We start from the raw sequence: 22,759 nt of genomic DNA, 5'->3' as shown, positions 1-22,759 counted from the left end.
ACAAAGGCCATTGAGCTGGGTCCCCGGGCAAGGTGGACAGGGGAAAACATGCAAGGAAGGGCCTCTAAGAACAATGCTTGAGTCAGGCCCAGGGGCCCAAGGCTGGTACAGCTCAGGATGTGCTCTCAGAGGACACATGAAGCCAAGAAACCAAGAGGGTTTTAGTCATTTTCTGGTTCTTTGCCATGTTACCAGTTTCTAGATGTGTATAGATGAGGAGCTATTATAGCAGAGGATGTCTTCCCAGACTCACCAAGAGAGTTCCACCTTCAAAGGCCAGGCTAGACACCCCCTCCCTTTCCAGGGCTCATTACACCGCATTTCAACGATATGCTTACATATTTACCTCCATCACTACCCACACCCCAACTTCAACTTCCAATGTCTTAGTCTTCTTTGTATCTCTCCAGGCTCCTAGGCTCAGAAAGCACCTCGGCAATGTTAGCTAAGCTATATATATATATATATAATAAATATACATATATAATATATACAGCCTTTTAACTTCTATAATAGAAGACCCTGACAGACAGAGAAGTTAGTTAACCTACCCAAGGTTATACAGCCAATTACTAGCTAGGGGAGATAGAGTTAAAAACCAAACTGGGCCCCTCCTTAGCCCTCCCACTAAATGGGGTGAAAAGCTGACGATAAGCGGGCAGCAACCAGAATGCCAGGTGCCATGCTATGAGGGGTATTATTATTTCCACTTTACAGATGAGAACACCAAGGGTCAGAGAGGTGCTCTCTGCCTCGATCGCTCCTCACTCTTCCCATCCACTCACTCATGCCTGAGTAACAAACCTTCACCCTCCAGGTTCCAGCTTAGGTGCCATTTCCTTCAGGAAGGCTTTCTTCCCCAGTCCCCCCAAATTGTGTGGGGGCCCCTCTTCTGCAGTCCCACAGCCCCCTGTGCTTTTGTCTTTCTGGTGACATTTATGCCCTGTGCTGTCACTAGTTGTGTTGGTGGCTGTCTCCTTCAACAAACTTTGACCTCCTCAAGGGCAGAGGGCAAGGGCTCTACCTTAAACATATCAAACTCTCACCACCAGGCAAAATGCCTGGCGCACAGCAGAACACCAGTGAATGACTGTGGAAGAAAAGAGGGAAGGAGGGAAGGAAGCAAGGAAGAAAGGGAAGAAGGAAAGAAGGTTCCCAAAGCCAGAGTTGGGAAGTAGGGAAGTTGAATCCAGGTTTGGCTGGTTCCGAAGACTAGACTATAGCTGTGAAAACATACAAATTCCCCTCAGGGTAGAAACCCTTCTATTATATTCTTGTGGATTTGTCTTAGAACTTGGCACATTATCATTCTCCAATCAACAAGTGCTAATCCACGGACTAATTTAAGCTCTCACAGGTCAGGGACGGTTGAGTGTGGTGTTCCAGGATGCCCACGGCCCCTAGAGCACAGGGCACTGCACATGGTCGTGGGTGTTCCACACACACTTGCGGCCTGAGCTGACTTCTATTCAGCCCGTCCACTATGAAGACAATGGTGACTGATCAGGGAAGAGCCCATCACTGGTCCTCAGGCTGGCATTCAAGGCCTGTGGGGTAGGAAAGCCTGGAAAGTTCAAGACACTGAAACTATGGCTGAGGTCAAGTTAGTCTGTTTTAAGACTAAAGAGGCAAAATGCAGAGTGTCTTATTGCCCCAGAGATCTAGGAGTGGTTTCTGGAGTTTAAGCCCAGTTCACGATCACACAAAAGAGACAGTTTCCCTAGGAGTCAAAACAGTGGTGTGGAGAGTTTTTGTTGTTAGTGTGCTTTTTCCCCCCAAGAAGTTTACAAAAGGTGTAGCATACAAGGTGCAGTGAAAATAAAAATTATTCCTCTGAAGACCAGGAAACACTTGTTTTTTCTGAAAATTCCAGTTCTCTCCCCGTCCCCCACCCCCACTCCAAGACCAACATAGCTTCTGAATTTTTGCGGTTAGGGCTTCTTTTTAAGATTTGTATTTTGATGTAGAATTTTAATAACTCTTTAGGTTGCATACCACCTGTGACCCTTTATTGTCACTTCGCACCCCTACAGGCTATGACCTGGGAGAAGGGCCGGCAGAGGCCGAGTCGGAAAGTGGGGAAATTACCAGCCTAGATATCAGGGGACTTGGTCTGACATGCCTTCTGCCTCTGCCTCCCCAGTGACTCTGGGTAAGTCCCAACCTCAGTTTCCTTCTCTGTGACAAAGGCATGGAAAGGCCTCTCAGCTGACTCCCTGAGCCATTCTGAAGATCTACCGAGACACTGCCTTGGGGACCCACTTTAAGAAATAAAAGGCACCTATGAATATAAGTGAGGTTGGGTAAGAGCATATTTATCTAAACATCAAAGCAGAATGAATGAGGCTTTACATAGAAATCTATTATCTGATAACACAAACCTTCCTTCTTGAGTGCAAAATTATATTTGATTCAAACTTCGGAAATAGAACTTGTGTTTCTAGACTAGATTGCTCCCATTTTTAAGCAAAAAACACTGGCACGGGGCTATTAATGATTGTCCTGTGGGGATGTGGAGGCTGTGAACCGCTGTTACACTGGTTTCCAGAATACGGACTGGCCTCTGCCTTTTACAATTCTGGATTCTTGTGTTCTGAGAGAGTGTTTCTCTCTTGTTCTCTCTGCTAGGCAGTCATTTCTCCCTGCTGTCAAGGCTGCTGCCTTTCAAATTCCCCGATTCCTGATTCTAAGCCACATTAGGTAAGAAAACCTAAAAACCTGGTTTGTTAATACTGCTCGCAGTGTTAAGAGCCTCTTCAGTTCTTCTATGGGCAAACCAAAGGAGTTTTCTACATCTTTATGTTAATCCTCCTAAGGTCATGTGCCTCTTGCTCAAAACTTTTTAGTGTTTCTCATTCCCTCCCAAACAAGTCCAACACCCCAGCTGGCACGGGTTTTCAAGGTCTTTGGCCACCTGTCCTCAAACTACATGCGCAGTATCTCTTCTCAGCAGGCTCGGGGTGCTTTCCCACCCTCAGTGGCTGCTGTGCCTTGAGATACCCCCGCCCCTCAAGGCCTGTTTCAAGGCCCACCTCCTCTGGGGAGTCTCCCTCGGCTACAAACAACCTCTCCAAACTCTGAACTCTCCCATTTTATTCACACACCCCCCGTGGCATTTATTGTTTCTGACTTAAAGTTATACACTTTTTAAGGACCATGTCTAGTTCTCTTCACGTTCTGGAAACTGCCTTGGAGAGGTTTCCTTCAACCCCTGGTACTGCCTCTTGCTGAATGAGTGCAGAAATGAGTGGTGGCCCTGGGGCTCTGCGCCACATTTCTCCATGTTCCCCACTGGGGTCTAGGGAGCTAAGGCCGCTGCACTCTGAAGCTCATATCAGCTTCGCTGTGGGAGGGGGGTGGCTCTACCTTGGGGTGACTGCCGAGCCAAGCCTCTGCCCTTCCCTAGTCTCGGGGGGCGCACTGGCCCATGTCTGCCCCATGCCCTCCTGGGAGAAGAGCTGCACCAAGCCTCCCCCCCTGCCGCGTGGAGAGGTAGGTGGCCTGCTGGGGCACTCACCACTGCCAAGCCTTAGGAGCAACACGTCCTGGAGCCTCCGGTTGAGGTCGCGGAGCTCCTTCATTTCCGACACGAGTGCCCCGTACTCCTTGAGCTTCTTGGCCTGCTGGACCAGCTGCCTCCGAGTCCGCTCCAGCTCCTGCTGGAGGTGGCGCATCTCCTCCTGCTGCTGCTGGTAGTTGCGCAGCAGCTCCTCGTACAGAGCCCGGGGCACGACGGCGTCCTCCAGACTGTCCATGTCCTCCGTGCCCGGCGAGGCCTCCACGAAGACCTCCTCTGGACACGTGCTGTGGCCCAGGCTCAGGCCGTTCTGCTTCTCCAGCCGGGCCACCACGGCCTCAATGCTCTTATGCGCCACTTCGCTCGGCTTCCGCCCCTCGGGTCTCTGTGTAGGACAACGAGAATCAGTTCAGGCAAGGGCAGCTGGGACTTTCTTGGACTGCGGCTCAATATTTCCCCAGACAATCCTAGAATCACAGAACCACAGAACATCAGTGCTTGGAGAAACCTGTGCGAACACTTAAGTCAAAGCCTTTCATTTTACAAATGGGGAACCGGAGATTCCGGGTGGGGAGGGGGTCTCGCCTAAGGTCACATGGTCAGTTGGTGGCAGAGCTAGGACTCTGGTTTCCCAGGCCGGTGCTTTTTCCATCCCATCGCTCTGCCTCCCGGGTGCATATTCTACCATGCCCACCCTCCCCAACTCCCCAGCCCCCACCCCACCCACAGGGCCTAGGCAGTGACTTGCTCACAGGGGGTGTTCAATGTATATTGGCAGAGAATCTGTGAGAAATCAGGCCAGGCCAAACCATCCCAGGGGAGTCAGCACTCAACTCTCTTCAACAACAAAAACATAAAAGGCAAAACACCCCAAGACAAAACAAAACACCCCCCCCCCCCCCCCCCCCCCCCGCCAAAACACAAAAACCAGAGTAACCTTTTCCTCAAGAATGCTTTCATTGGGAAGGACGCTAAGAACTCTAATCTGTTCTAATCTAGGGCAGGAGCCATGTCTTATTTCCTCTGCCTCTCCACTGCCTACTCAGAACTGGCACTTGGCAGGGGCTTGATAAATGTTTACTTAACTGAAAAGTTCAGAGAATGCTGGCACTGGAAATTCCTTCAGTTTAACTCCCTCATTTGCCAGGTGAGGACACTGAGGCTCTGAGAGGGGAAGGACCGCGCCTGCGGTCACGTGGTGAGCCTGCAGACTAGCAGGTCAGGAACCTAGAGCCTGGCTTCCAGCACGAGGCCCCTCCCCCGCATCGGCCAGCCTCCCCTCGGACTCTCGCCAAGTTGAAGCTCAGCAAGACAGTGGACATACAGAGCATAGTTCACTGAGAAGAAAATTATCCAGGACTATCTAGGGGCTGGGGTTCCAGCTGCCTGAGGAAATTTCAGCTCAAGAAGACAAAGCTTCCATTGAAGGGGGAGTGGGAGTTACAGGACCAACTGAATTCCTCACTCAAGGCAGGAGGGCCAGGAGCTCTCCTGATTGGGGCACTTGTGGGAGGTGCAGACAACTGAGGACAGCGGATTCCAGACAAATTAACCGCGTCAGGTCAAGCCTGCCTTAACCTCTCGATAAGTTTCTGGGTGTTTAGTGAAAAAAACAAAAACAACATGATTCTGAGATGGAGTTACATGATAAAAATTCTATCCTATCATTTTTATCCATCGGGATAAGGTGCTGCTAGTTTAGATGAACTTATCTGCTAAAATCGTACTGATCACGTGAGATCACTGCATCACTACACTGTGAGACCGCTAAGGGCAATGACCATGTCGGCCTAGTCTGTGACCCCAGGGACCAGCACAGGGCCAGGCCCATGGCACGGGTGCAATGAATGGATCACCTGAACCTCACTGCATCTTTTGGATTATGCCTTGGGGATGTCTTTGACCTTGTGTCCACTATCAGGCATGGTCAATGAAGAAGGCAGCCTTCTTCCTCTTCCCTTTCTTTGGGGTACTGATTGTACAGAAAAAACATCTGGCTTGTTGAACAAGATATTCAGCGGGTTTACAAGTGAAGGCTGGAGGAGACCAACTGGGCAGCACATCAAAGGAAATGCAACTTCATGTAAAAGTTTTCTTCCAATCCAGGGTCCACAAACTCCTTTGTGTAAAGCTGGCACATTCTGCTTCCTAATCGAGTCTACCCTTAGCTGTTCGGGGCAATCTGATAGTGACTGGCTCTGAACTGCTGCCCGAGAATGGCTGTTTCATATTCCTGGAGCTCAGAGCTGTAGGCCAGGGAGGAAAGCCAAAAGCACGTTGCTCTCCATTGCCTACATAGGGCAATCGGGCAGTGCGAGGTGGCGCAGCATGAGTCAGGGCTCCTGGAAAGCTCGCCAGCAAGGCAAAAGCATACTAGTTGTCCCAAGACTCTCCCAACCTGAACAAAAATCCCCAGAGGACATTTCTATGGGGAGAAGAGGCCAGAATGGAACTCTTTAGCTATCAAGACTCTGACAATGCCCCCATGAACTTCCAAAAAAAGGGAAAGATTTTGTTACCTTGATGTGTCTAAGCTGTAAATCTTCTTCCCCATAATCTTTAACCTCCCCATCTTCTTCTACGTGATTGAGAGAAAGTTTGGGGATTTTTATTTTCTTCTGCATCACACTGTTTTCAAGGTCAGATTTGTCTTCTAAAATGCGTATCAAGAGAACAAGATTCATTATGAGTGAAAATGCTCAAAATACCCATAACCTCAAATGCTAGAGAACGACTGAGGCCAGACCAGTTAAAAAGGAAAAGCAAACAAATCCCAAGACCTGTCCCGCCTGCATGCAGGGCTCCTAAAAGCAGCAGTGCTGGTCAAGCTCTAGGGTCAGAGGTATACGCTATAAGCACTGAAATCATGTCCAATGATTTTGCTTAGGGGTTTTGCCAAGTATACCTTAAAGGGTGGCCTTTTATGGAATCTTGGAACTGGAGTGGCCATTAGATTGCTATTTGGTATAAACTAGCCCATGGATCCCTGAACAACCAAGACCTTTCTAAGTAAGCCAAGTGAATTCCCAGGAAAATGTGGTGTTTTTCTGCCAGCTCAGGTGCCAATAAGCATGAAAGGGACAATGGCTCTTACGGAGGTAGAGCCTCCCCACAGTCCCGACATAGGACAGGCTGAGGTTAAGACAGAAGAAGAGTTAACAGGTAACATTTACTGCCTTTTTACTGGTACCAGATCACAGAATGACAGAGTTCGAGGGGCACTGTGGACCAACTGGCCCAATCTCTCACTTTACAGATGAGGGAACTCAGACCCAGAGGACAGAAGGGGCCTGCCCAAGGTGGGAGTCTGAGGAAGAGCCAGGAGTCTGGCATCTCACCCAGTGCTTACGTGTGATGACCGTACACACCGAAATGAACTACGAACTGGAAGGTGCTACACAAATACAAAGGGATGACTTCTCCTCACTTTCTCATTCTTTGAGCTCAACTTCAGACAATCTAAAAGAGAACGTTTTTTTCTCTTGCACAGATGTCAAACTTTATTTCCCAGATCTGTCTTTCACTGTAGATGTCAAAAGGAAAAATTCAAAGAGGAGAGTTCTAAAGTAGAAACTTGAACCCGGAACTGGCCCCTTGTGGTAAATAGGTTGGGGTCTTGTGTTCTGGGCTTGAACTGAGACTCTGGGAATTACTGTTTCTTTGATTCCTCAAAGGTCCCCACTGCTATACCCCAAATGCATTTTCTAGCATGTTGCCCAATGCTGGATGTGGCACGTGGCCAGGTAGCTGGTTAAACACAGTCTCTGAGGGTCTTTATGTGTGAGTGTGTGTGTGTGTGCATGCATATGTGTGTGTGTTAAACATGCTCTTACACTTCCCCCAAGCCAGGCTTCTCTTTTCACAACTTGTTAGTAAAGCTGAGAAGGAAGCTTATAAGCACACAACTATTCTAGAATGTAGTCAAATGCCACATCTTCCCAAACAGTCTTAGGAAGGGAGCCCCTGTTGGAGAGGGGTGGGACTCTGGTGCCAGAGAGACCTCAGTGGGAACCTCAGCTCTTGCGTGGCAGGGCAAGGAGGGAGGTGCGAGGCCTTGGTCTCACGGAGCTCTGGCGTCTGCTCTATAACGGAGGTGGGGGGACGGCAGCACTAATGCACATAACTCACTGCACAGTGCCCGATATACATTAGGCTCTCAACGAACACAACATTAAGACTGACACCATCAACATGCTCAGTATCATTTTTATTTCCTTAAACATAAGGTGAATAAAGATACAATTTTAAAAAATAAAGGAATGACTTAAGAAGGGCGTAGAGTACCCAGGAAAAACGACTAGTCTTTGTTAACAACCCTCTCCTGATCAGAGGTGAAAACAGCCTTTCCTACTTACTGGAGGAGCAATCCTCAGGTTCTGTTTTCACAAGAAAGGCCTGTTTTTGTTCTCTTGTGCCTATAAAATACATCCAATGAGTTGGGCCTGAACAACAGCAGGGACTGTGGTCTTCCTAAAAGAGCAGCAGCTTCTTCTTCCTACAAATCATTGTAGACTCCAAGTCAAAAAGCTGCTAAAATACAAAAGCTAAAGAAAGTGCTTCAAATGAAGTTATCCCAAAACAGAGGATGAGAAGGTGGTGTTAGGACTTCTGAATGTGTTGGGGCAAAGCTCCTGAGCTAGTTGTCAGTTTGACAAATTCAAGGACAAAGGTTTGAGATGTAGACACCCAACTAGAAATGACAAGCTAGGCTCTGCCTCCCTGAGCTGAAACTCTGGAGCTCAGGAGCATGTTGATTGGAGAGAGGCAATCATTCAGACGCACAAAACTAGGTAATATTTGCACGGAAAACAATCCTCAGATCATCTTGTTCAACCCTTTCAAAATGCAGGTGAGGAGACTGAGGCTCCAGATGAAGCCCCCGCATCCATCCACTCAACAACCAGGCTCAGGGATGCAGGAAGAGAAGCACAGGCAGGGTGCTCATTCTGGAGGACTCACTAGTTGTGCAAGGTCACAGAAGTTGGTGTCAAAACATGAATAGTATGAGAACCCAGACCCTGTAACCAGCATCCAGAGCATTTCCTCCTATGCCTCAGTGTAACATTTACTGAGAATTTACACTTATAGCTTCTAGCCTGGGCCCCAGAACACGGAGCATGAGCTCCCAGATGTGGGGGCACAAGATAAAAACCAATGAAAACAATAATCCAAGATCTCAAATAGTGAGTCTGAATAAGGGGGAAGCAACTGCTATAGGATCTCAGGGGCAAGGGAGATCACTTTGGTCAGTGTAACCATGGCAGGCTTTTGAGAGGAGATAGCATTTGAGCTAGACTCCTTATTTACTGAGTGATCTTGGGTAAGTTACTTTATTTCTCTGATCCTGCTTCCTCATCTGTGCCTCAATCACTCTGCCAGGATGCTGTGAAGATGACCAGTTCTGTACCAGGTTCTATTAAGTACTTGAGGGGAGTGAATGGTACTCGGGCAGTCAGTGCTTATAAAAGGAAAGCCATTTAAGGATGGTAAGAATCTGGAACACACAAAAGGGACAAAGACTAGAAGCTAAAAAAGGAAGGTTGGGAAACTATTTAGACTGGAATGGTTATAAAAACATGGTTCAGTTACAGGCAGGAAAAAGAGGCAAGGAAGGAAGTTAAGGCAGTTGGGGCTTAGAGAATAAATGGCCTTGAATGCCAAGGTAAGAGGAACTGAGGTCCGGCCAACAGGTGTGGAAAAAACTAGGAGTCAGGCAACCCAGATTCCAAGTCCAGTCCGGCCACATGGTGGGTAAGAAGTCAGGCAAGCTTGCGATGTCAGTGAGTGTCATTTTTCTTTTTCTGCGGAAATGGAGATATAATGTGTACCTCAAGTGGGATCAAATCAGCTAAGTAAATGTGCCTTGAAAGCAAAAGAGCCCTGTATGTATAGTGGATGGCAAAGCTCAGTAGAGCTTGCTGCTGGCTCAGAGCCTGCTGTCGGCTTGCTTTTTTCAGGTGGAGACCTGCCCAGCTGCCTGCCTGCAGTGCTCCACTCCCTACCTGATACCAGGAGGCCCCACCCCCACCAGCTATACCCAAGGCTCCATTCTCTTCCATGTAACATTCCAGAACTCCTTTCTTGTCTGCTTGACAAACTCCACTCAGCCTCCACTCATCTCCTCCTTCTTCCTCAAAGGCTGCAATACACAACGTACATACCTCTCTGTAGCCTCCTTTCTTACTATGTTGCAGTCATCTGGTTTGAGGTCTACCTTCCCCACTGGAGTGTGAGTAACCTCAGGGCAGGGCCCATATCCTAGGCCTGGCCATACAATAGGGACTCCTCAAACAAAAATGTTTAATGGAAGAATAATAAAAAAGAGGCTACACCAATAAGCAAATGAAAAGATGCTCACAATCATCAGTCACTAGGGAAATGCAAATCAAACACATGATGAGATACCACTTCATACGAAGATGGCTATAATCAAAAAAAGAAAGGAACAGAGAAGAAATGCCACAAGTGTTGGGAGGATGTGGAGAAACTGGAACCCTCATTCATTCCTGGTGGGCGTGTAAAATGGGGCAGCCACTGTGGAAAACAGGTTAACAATCCTCAAAATGTTAAATATAAAATTATCACATGACCCAGCATTCCACTTCCGGGTATACACCCAAGAGAAATGAAAACATACCTACCAAAAACTTGTGCATGAATGTTCATAGCAACACTCTTCATAATAGGTAAAAGGTGGAAATAACTCAATTGTTTATCAGTTGATGAATGGATAAAAAAATGTGGTATATCCATGCAATGGAATATTACGCAGCCGTAAAAAGAAATGAAGTATGATAGATGCTACAATATGATGAATCCTGAAAACATTATGCTAAGTGAAAAAAGCCAAACACAAAGTCCACGTGTTGTCTGATTCCATGTGTGTGAAATGCCAAAATAGGCAAATCCATAGAAAGGAAGTAGATTAATGTGTGCCAGGGGCATCGGGTGAAGAGGCAATGAGAAGTGGCTGCTTAGTGGGTCACAGGGATTTTCTGTGTGTGTGTGTGTGTGTGTGTGTGTGTGTGTGTGTGATGAAAATGTTCTGGAATTGGAGAGTGAAGATGGTTGCAGAACACTGAATATACTAAGAACCACTGATTTGTACATACTTCAAAATGGTTCAAATAGTGAATTTTATGCTATTATACTTCAACTAAAAAACAGGCTACCACTTGTAGAATGTCTACTACCTATCAGGTACCACCATAAGGCTCTTTGCTTATACTACTACACTTCACAACAACCCTGAAATTAAGTATTATTAGCCACATTTTTTTTTCCCACTAAAAAAGAAATGAGGCTCCAAGAAGGCCCAAAGCCACCCAGATGGGAAAGTACAGAGCCAGAATTTGATCTAGGTCTCTCTACCTCCTAAGCCCACATTTATCCTCTAAACACAGGCCTGCAACACGGCAGAACCAGCATAAATGCTGAATGAATGAATGATGGCTATAGATGAAAACATCCAAATTCCCCAGTCCAAAGATCAAAGCAGAAGACCACTTTACTCCCACTCTCCTGCCAGATGCCTCTCTCCTCAGGAAGTGCCCAGAAAGCAGTGACCATCGCCAGACATAACAGAAACAGGTTGTAGCCGGGCCTCAGGGCTTGGATGAATTCTTTGAAAAGGTAGGCTCAGTAGTGCAGGAAGGTCTGAAATGACAAGAGTGAGTTCCAGAAAGGAGCAGAAGCAGATAATCCCTCCAATCCCATGCCTCCTGATCTGGACACTCGGCCAGGGGGGATCTTGAGGCTCCTCTGAGAGCTAACTACTTCTTGGTTCTATCGTAATGTGCATCAGTCTCCACCTTGACTGGTGCTCCAGGGATAAGGGTTCAAGAAGACCTGGGGCCTCCATTCATCCTTTTCTGTAGTCAGCGCACATCTACTGCGCTCTGTTTTGAGCTCAACACAATGCTAAGTGTTCCTTGTCTTTTGGACCCTTATAACCCAGTATGTACCAAGAACCCCAACCAGAATGCAAGGTTTAACTTCCTGAGAGATGCTGGCTCACGTGGGGGCAAACGTCCAGTCTCCAGGCCTTCCTGACCCTAATCCTGATTGAAGGTGACACTTCACATCTACATCTAGTCCACAGAAGATTAATGAACAACCAGTGTCATCATCAAAACTGAAAGAGATGGTTGGGAGAGGGAGGCCCAGGATCTAATAAAAGCAGCGCAGTCCTTTAAATGGTGGTCCTTGTTTGGAATGCTGGCTCTTCCACATACTAACTTTGGGAACTTGGGCAAGCTACTTAACCTGTCTGGGTCTCAGTTTCCTTGTCCGTATGTATGGTGGAAATGATAAACTGTTTTCCAAAAGATGGTGTGTGTAAAACACCAAGAACAGAGCCTTGCTTGTCATAGCTGTTCAATGAATAGCTGCTCCGAGGCTGTCCCTGCGGGTTCCGTGCTTGACTTTTATCCCATGGCAAAGAGAACCACTGCAGGTATCTGACACAGATGGAGACGCAATGAAAGAGATGTTTAGGGAAGATTAATGTGGTAGTGGCAAGCAAGATGGATGAGGTGTGAGGAGGAGACTGAACACAGGGTGACAAGAAGCTATAACTCTTGACTGGTCACATTAATGAAGGTGAACTGTGGTGTGGATCATCTAAGACAGCAAATAACTTCATGTAGCATTTTAATGTAGCTCTGGACTGTGCTTCTGGCTTGGAATTCCAGGAAACCACGTAAGAAACTAGTGGTGGACTCAGATGGATGAGGAAAACTCTCTAGTCAACCTGCCTTTGCAATTGTTCCAAGCTTAAGACTAAATAATCAGTTCTCATGTAAATAAATATGTAGCCTCTGAAGAGACAACCTTTACTGATTCTGACTTCCTAATTCTCTGGTTTCCAGGGCGAAGAAAACCACCAAGGATTTGGACATCAACTATTTCCTCCTCCTTTCCAGCTGCTGTGATATCAGCTAATTGCATCCATCCATGCAACAAATACTGAGTAAGCACCTACTATGTGCCAGGGCCCACGCCAAATTCTTTACTGACATCAATATATTTAATCTCCATAATGACTCCACTGAAGCAGCAATTGAGGCTCAAAGAAGTGAGATGGCTTGCCTAAGATACAAAGCTATTACATAGCGGAGACAGCATTTCAAATCAGGTCTGCATGACACTCAGGCCCTGTTCCTGTCATGTAATCATCTTAACGGAACAAGAGAAGAATGACCAAGTTGCTAAAACTTCCTCAACTGAACTAAAAGGCACATATAAAATGATGAGTGTGTCAATATAACTTCCAAAGTGCCTGCCTTTCTCCTAAGACCTTGCCTACACCCAGAAGAATGCTGTGATAAATTCCCAAATTGAGCTGAGCCCTATACAAGTATGACTGGATGGCAGACTCTTGAACGACAAGCTTATCAAGTCCACCAAGCTCTAAATAATCCCCAGAGTCCTTATTCAAAGCTATAAAATATGGTAGAAGCTACTCTTCAGAAATATAGAAGAACCTGGTATCTGTTATTAACCTGAGGGGGGGGGGAGAGAGAGAGAGAGAGTGAGAGAGAAACATCCCATTAATGGAGGCAAAGTAATAAGCAAATAGCGTTTTAGAAAACAGGCGGTTGGACAGAAAATGCAACGCAAGTCTGTCTTCAAAAGTGAAGGAAACCCTGAAGAATCTGTAGTATACAGGAAAAATGGGAGAGGGATTGTCTTGAATCCCATTTTGCATTAAATTATGCTGGATCATTAAAAGGATCCAATAGCAGAGAGTTTAATGTGGTGTGGGTTTGTTAGCCAAGATGAAATTCTGAGAAGCTAAACATAAAATGTGTACAAAGGTTTGTCTTGTTTTAAAAATATCTACATGCAAGTTTAAAGTTTTTCATATGTACAAAAATCCTATAAAGTCTTATGAGGTTTGCATTAAAAACAGGCATGCCACAGAGAAGACATGCACGTTGTGTTCTCTAGCCTATAGTGTTTGTTTTTATAAAATCCAAGGCAGACAAAATTCTCAAGTTTCAAGGATTATATGCAGTCAAGACAACACAGGGCCTGCTGAGGTATAGCAGAAAGAAATCAGGAGACACTGGTTCGACGGCTGGCTCTGTAACGGACTCTCTGGCGGTCAGCTCCTCTTCCTCTTGGTTTTCTTCTCTGTAAAACACAGGGACTGGACGAGAAAACCTCACCAGGTCCTTCCAGCTCTGTGACCGTGGGCCAGTCACAGGGAATTCTAGATCTCTTTCTCTTCTGTGCAGGGCAGGGTAAGAGTAGATGACCTAATCCCTCCTGGTGGGCACATGAGAAGAAATGTCCTACTGACGCCATTCAAAAAAGAGGCGAAGAAACTGTGAACCAGGTTTCAGGAGGTCTCCTTGCTCTGACTCCCGCTGCCTCGCTGGCCTTGGCACAGGGCTGGGCATGAACAAAACCAGGAACTTCATCCTGCTGGCTCATTTGTCGGGGTAAGAAATGGCCCCAGCATAGGGTCACAAAGGGGCAAAACATACTGGGGGATCACTACCCTTTCATGCTGAAGCCAAGCCCCAGGAGGATTTAAAACACACACAAGTTAAATTTTAAACTCGTCTGCTTCTTACATGTGCTTGCTCCTCTAAATCACTCCTTTCCACGAATGGTGGTACGCACAACTAAGCAAGCTGTTCTCTTGCCAGGAACTCCTAGCCACACAGTCCTTAACAGCTGCCTTTGTTTAGCGAATACCTACTATGTGCCAGATACTCTTCCATATTCCCGTGCTGAGTAACACAGTGGGCAGGCAGCCGATTACTATTCCTACATTACACGTGAGCACCTGAGACTCAGAGAGGTGAGTTAATCTCCCCAGGTCACATCGCTTCTTAGTAGCACAGTTACCGTTGGAACCCAGACTGTCTGACTTCAAAGCCCATCTTCTTTCAGTTCTCTAACACTTCCTCCTTAATATTTAAGGAAGTGACCTAGAGGTCACCTAACCAAATTCTCCCATAGGGCAGGATTCCATTCCAGAATATTCTTGACATGCTTGCCAACTCCAGTGATCAGGAGCTCATCACGATGCTGGAAGCCCTTTCAATTGTTCATCTGCTCTCTCTGCTCCCATCAACCCCCATGAATTCCACTCTTTGTATCCAACTCTGCTTTCTGGACCCCAAAGAACAGGCCTGATCCTTCCTCCACTGAGGGCAAAACTCAGACACTGAAAACCACCAAAATATCATCCCATGCAAATCTTTTCTTCACTTGCGAGTATATTTAGCTGCCCTATTGTATGTCTAACCAAAAGCTCAGAGGAAGAAGTAGTTGTATGTAGTTAAGAGAAACAAAAACAGGCCTAGATCTGGGATCCAAAGACCTCTCTCTTAGCTTGATTTTCCAGACACCCATCTGCCCTGGTTATCACTCGATTCTCCATCCATCTCTGGTTGTTCATCCCAGTCACCTTTTTTGGGCTCCTCCTCTTTAGCTGTGCCCTTAAAAGCTGATGTTCTGAACAGTTCTGCCTTGCATGATTCTTTACTCTGCACCCTCTCCCGCTGTGACCTCACCAGTCCTGCGGCTAATGACTTCCACATTGGGATCTTCAGCCCAATTTCAGAGTGCTGTCCTGAACCTTGACCACGTGCCTAACTGCTCCCCTGGAGCATCCACCCAGATGTCCCACGGGCCCCTAAGATTCAATTTGTCTCAAGCTAAACTCATCATCTCCTCTTCCAACCAACTGCTCTTCTAGCGCTCCCCACGGAGGGAGGAGAGGCCAGATCACCACATCATTATCACCACAACCAGGCAGTTGCCAAATTCCATGGATTCTCCTTTCTTAGTCCATCTCAGACCCACCACGACCACTGCCACCTTAGTTTAGGTGTCACGCTTTTGGAATGAACTGACCCACACTTCTCCACAAGCCCATTGCCTGGCACCTACAGTTCCTGCTCGACAGCTGTTTGAATAGCTCACTTCTCCCAGGTCAAACAAGTAGCCCTACCTCAAGCGGATGTAGACAGAGTACATAGAAATTCCTAGCACTGAACCTGGAACCTCATGAGTACTTCATAAATATTTAGTAAATGAGTGCTAGAAAGCAAAAAACAATGCCCATTCCTCCTGCATTTCCCTCCAGCATATGGCTGCTCACCTCATATAACTCAATACCCATGAAACTTAAATAAATCGGAGAACACCTCCTCAGGGCATGTACCCTTTTCTGGTAAGCATTTTAAAATGAAGAGTACACACATCTCTCTTGAAGGAGTTTATAAGACAAAGCAGGTAGGCACGGTGGAAAGAGAATTAATCTTGGAGTCAAAGATCTAAACATGAACTCCACTTTTCTGGTGTGTTTTTAAAAATAAAAACTAGTGCGTTCTTGAATAACAGAACACCACACAAAAGAGTATGACCTCAGCTTGCCTAGGGCAATTTTTTCTTTCATCCTGTGAACCAGAACGCTTGAAGTACTCTGTAGCACATACCATTTCGTTGCAACGAATATGTGGTTCTTGAATAAGACAAATCACATCAGCCTGAGCCTTCAACGGTTAACATTTCAGTGGAATCTGCAACAGATGACAGCAGGCAAGTTCCAATCTTTGCTCCAATGTGTATTAGCAGAACATGTCAAAACCTAAATTAAAAGTTTTCACTCGCTTTAAAAAAAAAAAAATCCTTTTGTTGGCAGTCTCCCACTGATGACATGCAACAATCTTTGCATATGAAATCGGCTAGTCCCCTGCTTCGCTGCTAACTTTGTAGAAGTTCCAAAGCATTTCTGGAGCAAGTGATCTATTTGGACCGACAATGCCAAGCTGGGACCTGAGCCCTGAATGAGCTAAAATTACCAAAGCAAGAAGAACGTGGCTTTGGAAGCTATTTCCCCCAAGTGTGGGGTTTTTCTAGTCAAGGGAGTGATAAAGAATGTTGACTTTTTCCAGATGAACAACGTTGAATGAAACCTCAAAATCCCACTGCAGGTTTCTGCTCTGAAAAACAAGTTGCTGCTATAGAGGTTCCTGTCCTTCTCTACTTCCGCTCCCCGGAAACGAAGAAATGCACCTGTCTTCCCGAAGTTCATGAGTTCAGCACGGGCTGGCTGGTGTGGACCATGTGCTGGGCACTGTGGATGCAGAGACAAGGAAGGCAGGGCCCTGTCCTGGAGGAGATCACTGGCTGCTAAGGAAGACAGGCACATTCGTGACTAACCGAAGCAAAACACAAAATGCTAAGATCCATAAGTAAGGGACAAGCAGAGCAAAGGGAGAGCTCTGAGGAGGAAGAGTCCCTCTGGGGGCAGAGGGTAGGACAGGGAACACCCTTGAGGCAGGGGGGGCTCCCAGTGTATTTTGTCCCCTCTAGCTCGCTGGACCACAAATATGCAACATGTTAGCTTTCCCCACTGGAAGGCACGGGCAGAGGCCCCAAGTCAGACAATGATTAATCCATCTTGGTTGGTTCAAAAGAGTGTCTGCGGGTGTGTTCTCAAGATGGCATGAAATACCACAGGTCTAGGGAAAGTGGGAATGGTGGGTGAAGCTGGAGAAGTAAGGTGGGGCTGAGGCCACTACAAATGTCAGGCAGAGAAGCTGAAGTTTAATTCAGTAGGCAGCAGGGAGCTACAGAAGGTTCTAAGGAGAGAGGTGAATTGACCCAAGACTGTCTTTTAGATTATTCTGACAGCAACTTCAAAAAGAGGCTGGAGACAGGGTGAGCAATTAGGGGATCCCTGCACTGGTTTAGACAAATAAAAGCTGCCACAGGCCCGGATGCAGGCAATAGTAGTAGAGCTGGAAAGGAAAGACTTAGAAGAGAATCTGTACAGCCCACCTAGAATCGGCCCTTTCTCTGCCCCCACCTCTGCCCCTCCCCCACCAGTGCCTGGCTTCTACCTCCAGACTTAGGACTCTAGTCCTAAGACTACATATTCCCTGAGGATGATGCCCCTTTCTTCTTCATCACTCTGCCCCTGACAAAAACTTATGCTTTGCAGGGCCTCAAAAGTGAGCTCGTCTGCCCTGGGTCATGCTGTCATTTCAAAGCCAGTACCTCCGATGTCCTGGTGCACTGGTGCCTTCGCTTACGACAGCATTGGGCCTGGCATGTAGGAAGTAGTAAGGGGGCATTTGACAACAAAAGGAATTTAGCACACCCCAATAATAATAACATAGCACAGATGCTTGGATAGAATGACGTGGTATTGTAAGACTCTGAGCCTAGAGAGCCAGTGTTTGCCCCATAGAAACCACCAACTTCAATACCAAGAGCCCCAGTAGCAGCCGGACTGCAGTTAGAGAGCGGTGAGCTCTCCACATGGGTAGCTCTCATTTTCAGATCGTGTTTGGCAAATAAAGGAGAATGAGCAAGGAGAGACCGAAGGTAAACCAAGTCTTGAGCTATGTGGTTCCTCTACGGAGGGTGGGAGCTCCTTGGAGATTTCCTCAGTAAAATGACAACTGAAGGCGGAGAAGGCAAGGTGTGTGTGCTCTGTAGGACGGATGCTGGTAAGACAGGAAGAGGAAGAGCAGAATGGGCTTGAAAACTCAGAAATGAAAACTGTCCACTGGCTTGAAAACTTGCCTTGAGCTCCAAGCTTCATGGTCATTTCTCCCCTTTGCTTTCACTCCTTGCATGCACGCTGTGTGGCTGATGGGAAAATCAGCTACTTTACAAAGGAGAGTGCCAAGTAGGGCCTGTGTTCTGAGGCTAGCTCTGCCACAGGCCAGACTCTGAGCCTCAGTGTCCTCATCTATGCAACGGAAATAATATCAACAGCGATCTCTACCAACAGAGTCTCAGGGAGGACCAGCAGGGACAATGCACAGGCACACAGCAAACCTATCAATAAAGGTGGGTTTGTTTCTTTTTCCCTTGGACTGAAATCGCCATTTGTTGAGAGGAGGGCGATACCATAGGGTCTGACACACATGAAACCATGGCATAAGCCACCACAAGCTGGAAAAATGCAACGTCCCTCAGCAGCTCGCTTTGACATTTCCTGGATTCAAGAAGAGGTACACTTGAACACAGCTCTGGGTGGGCCTGGGCAAATACTCAGTAAAGTAACACGCTTCTCACCCACAGCCCGGGAGCAGCCCGAAAACTGCCCCTTGAGCCCATGCTGTTGGTGCCAGAGAGGGAGCAGCTACTCGTGGCTAATTCACAAACACAAAGCCATCTCTGCCTCCCCCTGGAGAGCTCACCTCCTCCCATTTGGTGCCACAACACAGTGGTATTTATAGCTGGGAGATGCCAGAAGACTAGCTCTTTAAGAGGAAGTCACTGCGAGCAATTCAGTGCCGCCACATTCAAGTCAAGACGGAGTTTCAAGCCACACAGGAGAGTTCTCTCAGGGTAAATGAATCCCCAAACCCACCCTGGCCCTTCCAGCCAGAGCTGCAGCTCCAATTTAAAAATTAACCAGCTGATTGGAATTCGAAATGTGGTCTAGCCAACCTCAAGTTGGGTTTTGTTGTTTTTTCTTTTTTCTTCCCTGTCTCCTCCCAAAAAAGAAGTGAAGAGGTGGGGGAGAGCGTTTTTCAACTCACTTTACTCAAACTGGCGCCATGGTTCTTCTCTGGATCTGCTCTGCCAATTTCCAGATGTTGCCTAGATCTTTTTGTGTTGTTGTTTTTAATAACCCCAGAGATTTATCAACATTCCAACTTGTAGGATGACTAGTCTGTAGATTCAAGATCCATGGTTCTCAGACCAAGAACTCCATGTCTTACTTATGAGGACTTTCATCGATTTTTAAAATCAGAGTCAGCGAGGGCTGCCTCCGCCTCACAGCCTCTCTGCAGTGCTTGAAGAGCCAAGCAGTGTTTATGTTTGCTGAATGAATAAATGGATGAATGAACAATCTCTAAGAGAGGAAAACAGTCATTACACACCAAGTCACATACATACCACTGACTCCTTCTGACATACATGGCTTCCCCTCTCCTGAGGCCCTTCCAGATCTAGGAGTATAATACAATCATCAAGAAGCACACTTTCTTTTCTTCTAGCCCAAGCCAAGCTGAGGTTACAACCTAGTTACAACTTCCTCAGGCCTATACCCTTGGGGAATAATCACCTAGTCCCCTCCCTCAGGTAATTAAAAGCAAGCAAACAAAATAAAACCTCATCAGCTACACAGGTTTCCCTTTTCTACATACTTCTCCTCATTCTGTTTTTCTGGACCCAGCTGTCACCAGGTATTGTGAATGGGTCTACACCACTGTACCCTAGGGCTTGTCAGAGGGGTGGTGAGGATGCTGTCTGACAAAAAGACCCTGCGGTGCCGGGGGGTTTTTAGTTCTTCTTCCACTCCTCAAGTGCAAACCCACTTTCCAGAGGCCACAGGAGGTGCTGGAAAGGAACTACAGTCATGGGCCAGAGCTCTAATCCACTGCTCATTTGCCACGGGATCCTAGGCAGGTCACTTCTTGGTTTCAAGCCAGTTTCTCTATCTGCCACATTGAAATACGATAACATGCTGGCTTCATCTTTCAGGCTAAATGTGAGAAAGCAAAGGAAGCTGGAAAAATTGGGAAAGGTCTTAAAACTACACCATCTTCATTCAGCTCCTAACCCTGGTCTTCCCTTCCAAGCAGAGAGCAGGCTGGCTGTCTCTGCCCACTCTGGGGTACCCCCACCCCTCAGCATCAGCTAAAAGGCTGCTCCCCAAAACGGAAGTGATACTTTCTTCTTCCTCTCACGTCTGTACCCATGTCTCCTACTACTAGCTGGGAAAGAGGGTCCACTGGCTTCTCTTTACAAAGGAAAGGGTGCCTCAATGTAGCAGAAAGAACTTGGCGTAGGAGGCTGAAGGGCTGGTTTCTTGTCCTATCACCAGCTGAACCTCAGTGTCCTCATCTGACAAAATGGGGATGAGACCACCTGCCTCGCCTATTTGTCAGGGCCCTGAGAAAGCAGGAATGGGAGGTCTGGTCTTATCCTGACCAGAAACTCTTTCCTTGCCCTCAGCTCTCACTCAGAGAGCCTTCTGGGAGATTCAAAAGGGGTGTGGAGGCTGAGGGATGCTGAGTGCCACTATCTCTTTACCTCTGCCACCTAGCCAGGAAGGGGCAGGAGAGTGGCACCCAGTGATCAAGGCCTCCTCATCCTGTCCAGTGATGACCCGGATGGGACAAGGATGTCAGAGCTTCCTTCTGTGAAGAGGAACTCACACCTCGAAGAGTCTGACAGTATCCACCTTGCCTCCTCAGGTCCAGGAGGCACCAAGGGCCTTAAAGGAAGAGAGACAGAGAAACTTAAGGAGACAGAAGGAGCAGAGAGGGTAAGGACCAAAGAGGAGGTGAGAGACAGAGAAATAAGAGTGCAAAGGCGGGGCGAGAAAAGAAAAGTGACGGGGCCAGGAGAACAGACAGAAACAGAAAGAGGACGACAGACAGATAAAGAGCGATGGAGACAGACTGACAGCGCGGGAGTGTCGGGGAGGCGGGGAAGACAAAGGGGACCATCCTGTGTTTTTAACTGGTCTGGCCTTTTCGAGACACCCCATCCCCAAAAGAAAAGCCTAGGGGGTGGGAGGAGGAGGCCGGAGCGGGCAGAGGCTCCCCCCGACCCCCTCCGCCCCGGGTCCCTGCCCCCGCGCGGGGTCCCGCCGTCCCTCCCGGCCCGCTCGCTCACCTGCCAGCGCCAGGATCTGGGCCTTGTGGAGCAGCAGCGCGCCCCAGTCGCGGGGGGCGCGCGGGGGGCTCTCGGGCCCGGCGCCCAGCTCCTCCGGGCCCCGGTACACGGCGTACACCTTCTGGTTGTCAAAATCCAGCCGCGAGCGGGGGCTGAAGTCGCGCACGCACGACACTGGCAGCGCGTAGCAGACGTTGTCCTCCAGGAACCGCACAAAGGCGTACATGGTGGGCGCCGGGGGCGGGCCCCGGTCGGGCCGGTCAGCCCGCGGGGCGGGCGCGGAGGTGGGGACCCGGCGGGGGGCGCGAGCCGCGCGGCCGGGCCGGGGGGCGGGGGGCGGCTCCCCGGGACCCGGGCTCCCCCCACTGTTATTGTTCCTGAAAGCACCGCTCTGCCAATCGGCTGCTCTCGCCTGGGCGCGGAAAAGGGGGGGGGGGGGGGGGGGGGGGGGCGGGTGAGGGGGGTTTGGAAACGCACCGCCACTCGCAAAGTCAGACCCGAGCAATCACAGCCGGAGCGCGATTCGCGTAGGGAGAGGAAAGGGCAGGGAGATTGAATTGCAATAATAATAATAATAACAATAGCATTGCGGGAGAAGGAAAAATGCATTGACTAAAAGTCGCGCTGCGTGCGGGGAGTATTACACTGTTTCAACAATCGCGCTGCAAAACAAATTGAATCGCAACAAAACTGCATTGCAAAGGAGAGAAGAGTGTGAGAGAAAGAACGCAGGGCCGGGGTGGGGGTGGGGGGGCAATCTTGTTGGGATCCGTAAACTTGCACTTGCAAGCGAGCAGAATTTTGGAGTGTTTCAAATAATTGTAGCCACTCCTCTTAGCTCCTTTAGTTCGCGTATCTTTTTTTTTTTTTCTTCTTTTTTTTGCAAAACTACCAGCTCCTGCTAAGGGGAGGGTCAGTCAGCCAGAAACGTTCCCCCAGAGCTGCCAAACTAGTTCTGACCAGAACTGGGGCTTATCTGGGATTTCCAGTCGGACCAGCTGGCTGGGGGTTGGTGGGGTGGAGGGTTAGTCGAGGGCAGCTCTCAGCCGGAGGGAGCAGGGGGACGCCCCTCTGCCCTGTAGTCTTCCTGCACTGAAGCACCTCTCCATCACATGCTTTTCTTTGAGCTGGGACCAGTTGGAACGAAGCAGGGAGTGGAGGGGTGCTCTAAGGGAGGCAACCCCAGGATTAGCTGGGCATTTTGGAGCACCTTGAGTTCAGGAATGGGACTCCGTGGAATACCAGTCTTTGCTCTGTCCCCAGTATCATAGGCAGAAGAGAGCCTGGAGGGGCTTGGGTGCCCCCAGACAAGCCACGAACAACTAAAAAGGGGCTGACTGGGCTCTGCTCACAGGAACCACATCCCGCATCAGAGGGGGCCAGCACTCTCACACTGATGCCCCCGAAGGGGTGGGCTTTTATATCAAGTATGGCTACTTATATCCCCAATTCTCAGCCCCGGGCCTGGCACTTGGTAGGGACTCAAATTTTTGGTGAAGAATAATAATAAATAGAAATCCGCATTCATCCAGCTATCCAGTAATTCATTCTTGGATTCAAGCAACCGAACATTGTTTGGGTAAGCACTATATGCCACACTCTGGCTAGGCACTAGTTGCAGAGAGATGA

The 22,759-nt window shown here is 48.1% G+C and overlaps 1 protein-coding gene across 7 annotated transcripts in view; it reads right to left on the bottom strand.

The window, feature by feature from the left end:
* LOC116647850 (BEN domain-containing protein 5) overlaps positions 1 to 22,759 on the bottom strand; it is a 1,423,949-nt gene that overhangs the window by 215,917 nt on the left and 1,185,273 nt on the right. For 3 of the 7 annotated variants that reach the window (XM_032429423.1, XM_032429442.1, XM_032429433.1), the window contains exons 7-8: positions 6,037 to 6,170; positions 3,518 to 3,902 (exon numbers count right to left, since the gene is read on the bottom strand). The exons of 1 other annotated variant lie outside the window; for it this stretch is intronic. In XM_032429423.1, coding sequence (XP_032285314.1) covers positions 3,518 to 3,902; positions 6,037 to 6,170 — 519 coding nt within the window. Of the gene's footprint in view, positions 1 to 3,517; positions 3,903 to 6,036; positions 6,171 to 7,872; positions 9,877 to 21,130; positions 21,401 to 22,759 lie in introns of those variants that run through there. 3 more of the 7 variants (XM_032429448.1, XM_032429474.1, XM_032429467.1) reach the window with 2 other exon arrangements.

The sequence above is a fragment of the Phoca vitulina genome, unplaced genomic scaffold, assembly GCF_004348235.1.
Source record: "Phoca vitulina isolate PV1807 unplaced genomic scaffold, GSC_HSeal_1.0 scaffold2, whole genome shotgun sequence".
NCBI classification, from domain to species: domain Eukaryota; kingdom Metazoa; phylum Chordata; class Mammalia; order Carnivora; family Phocidae; genus Phoca; species Phoca vitulina.
This window is presented reverse-complemented; position numbering and strand designations above follow the sequence as displayed.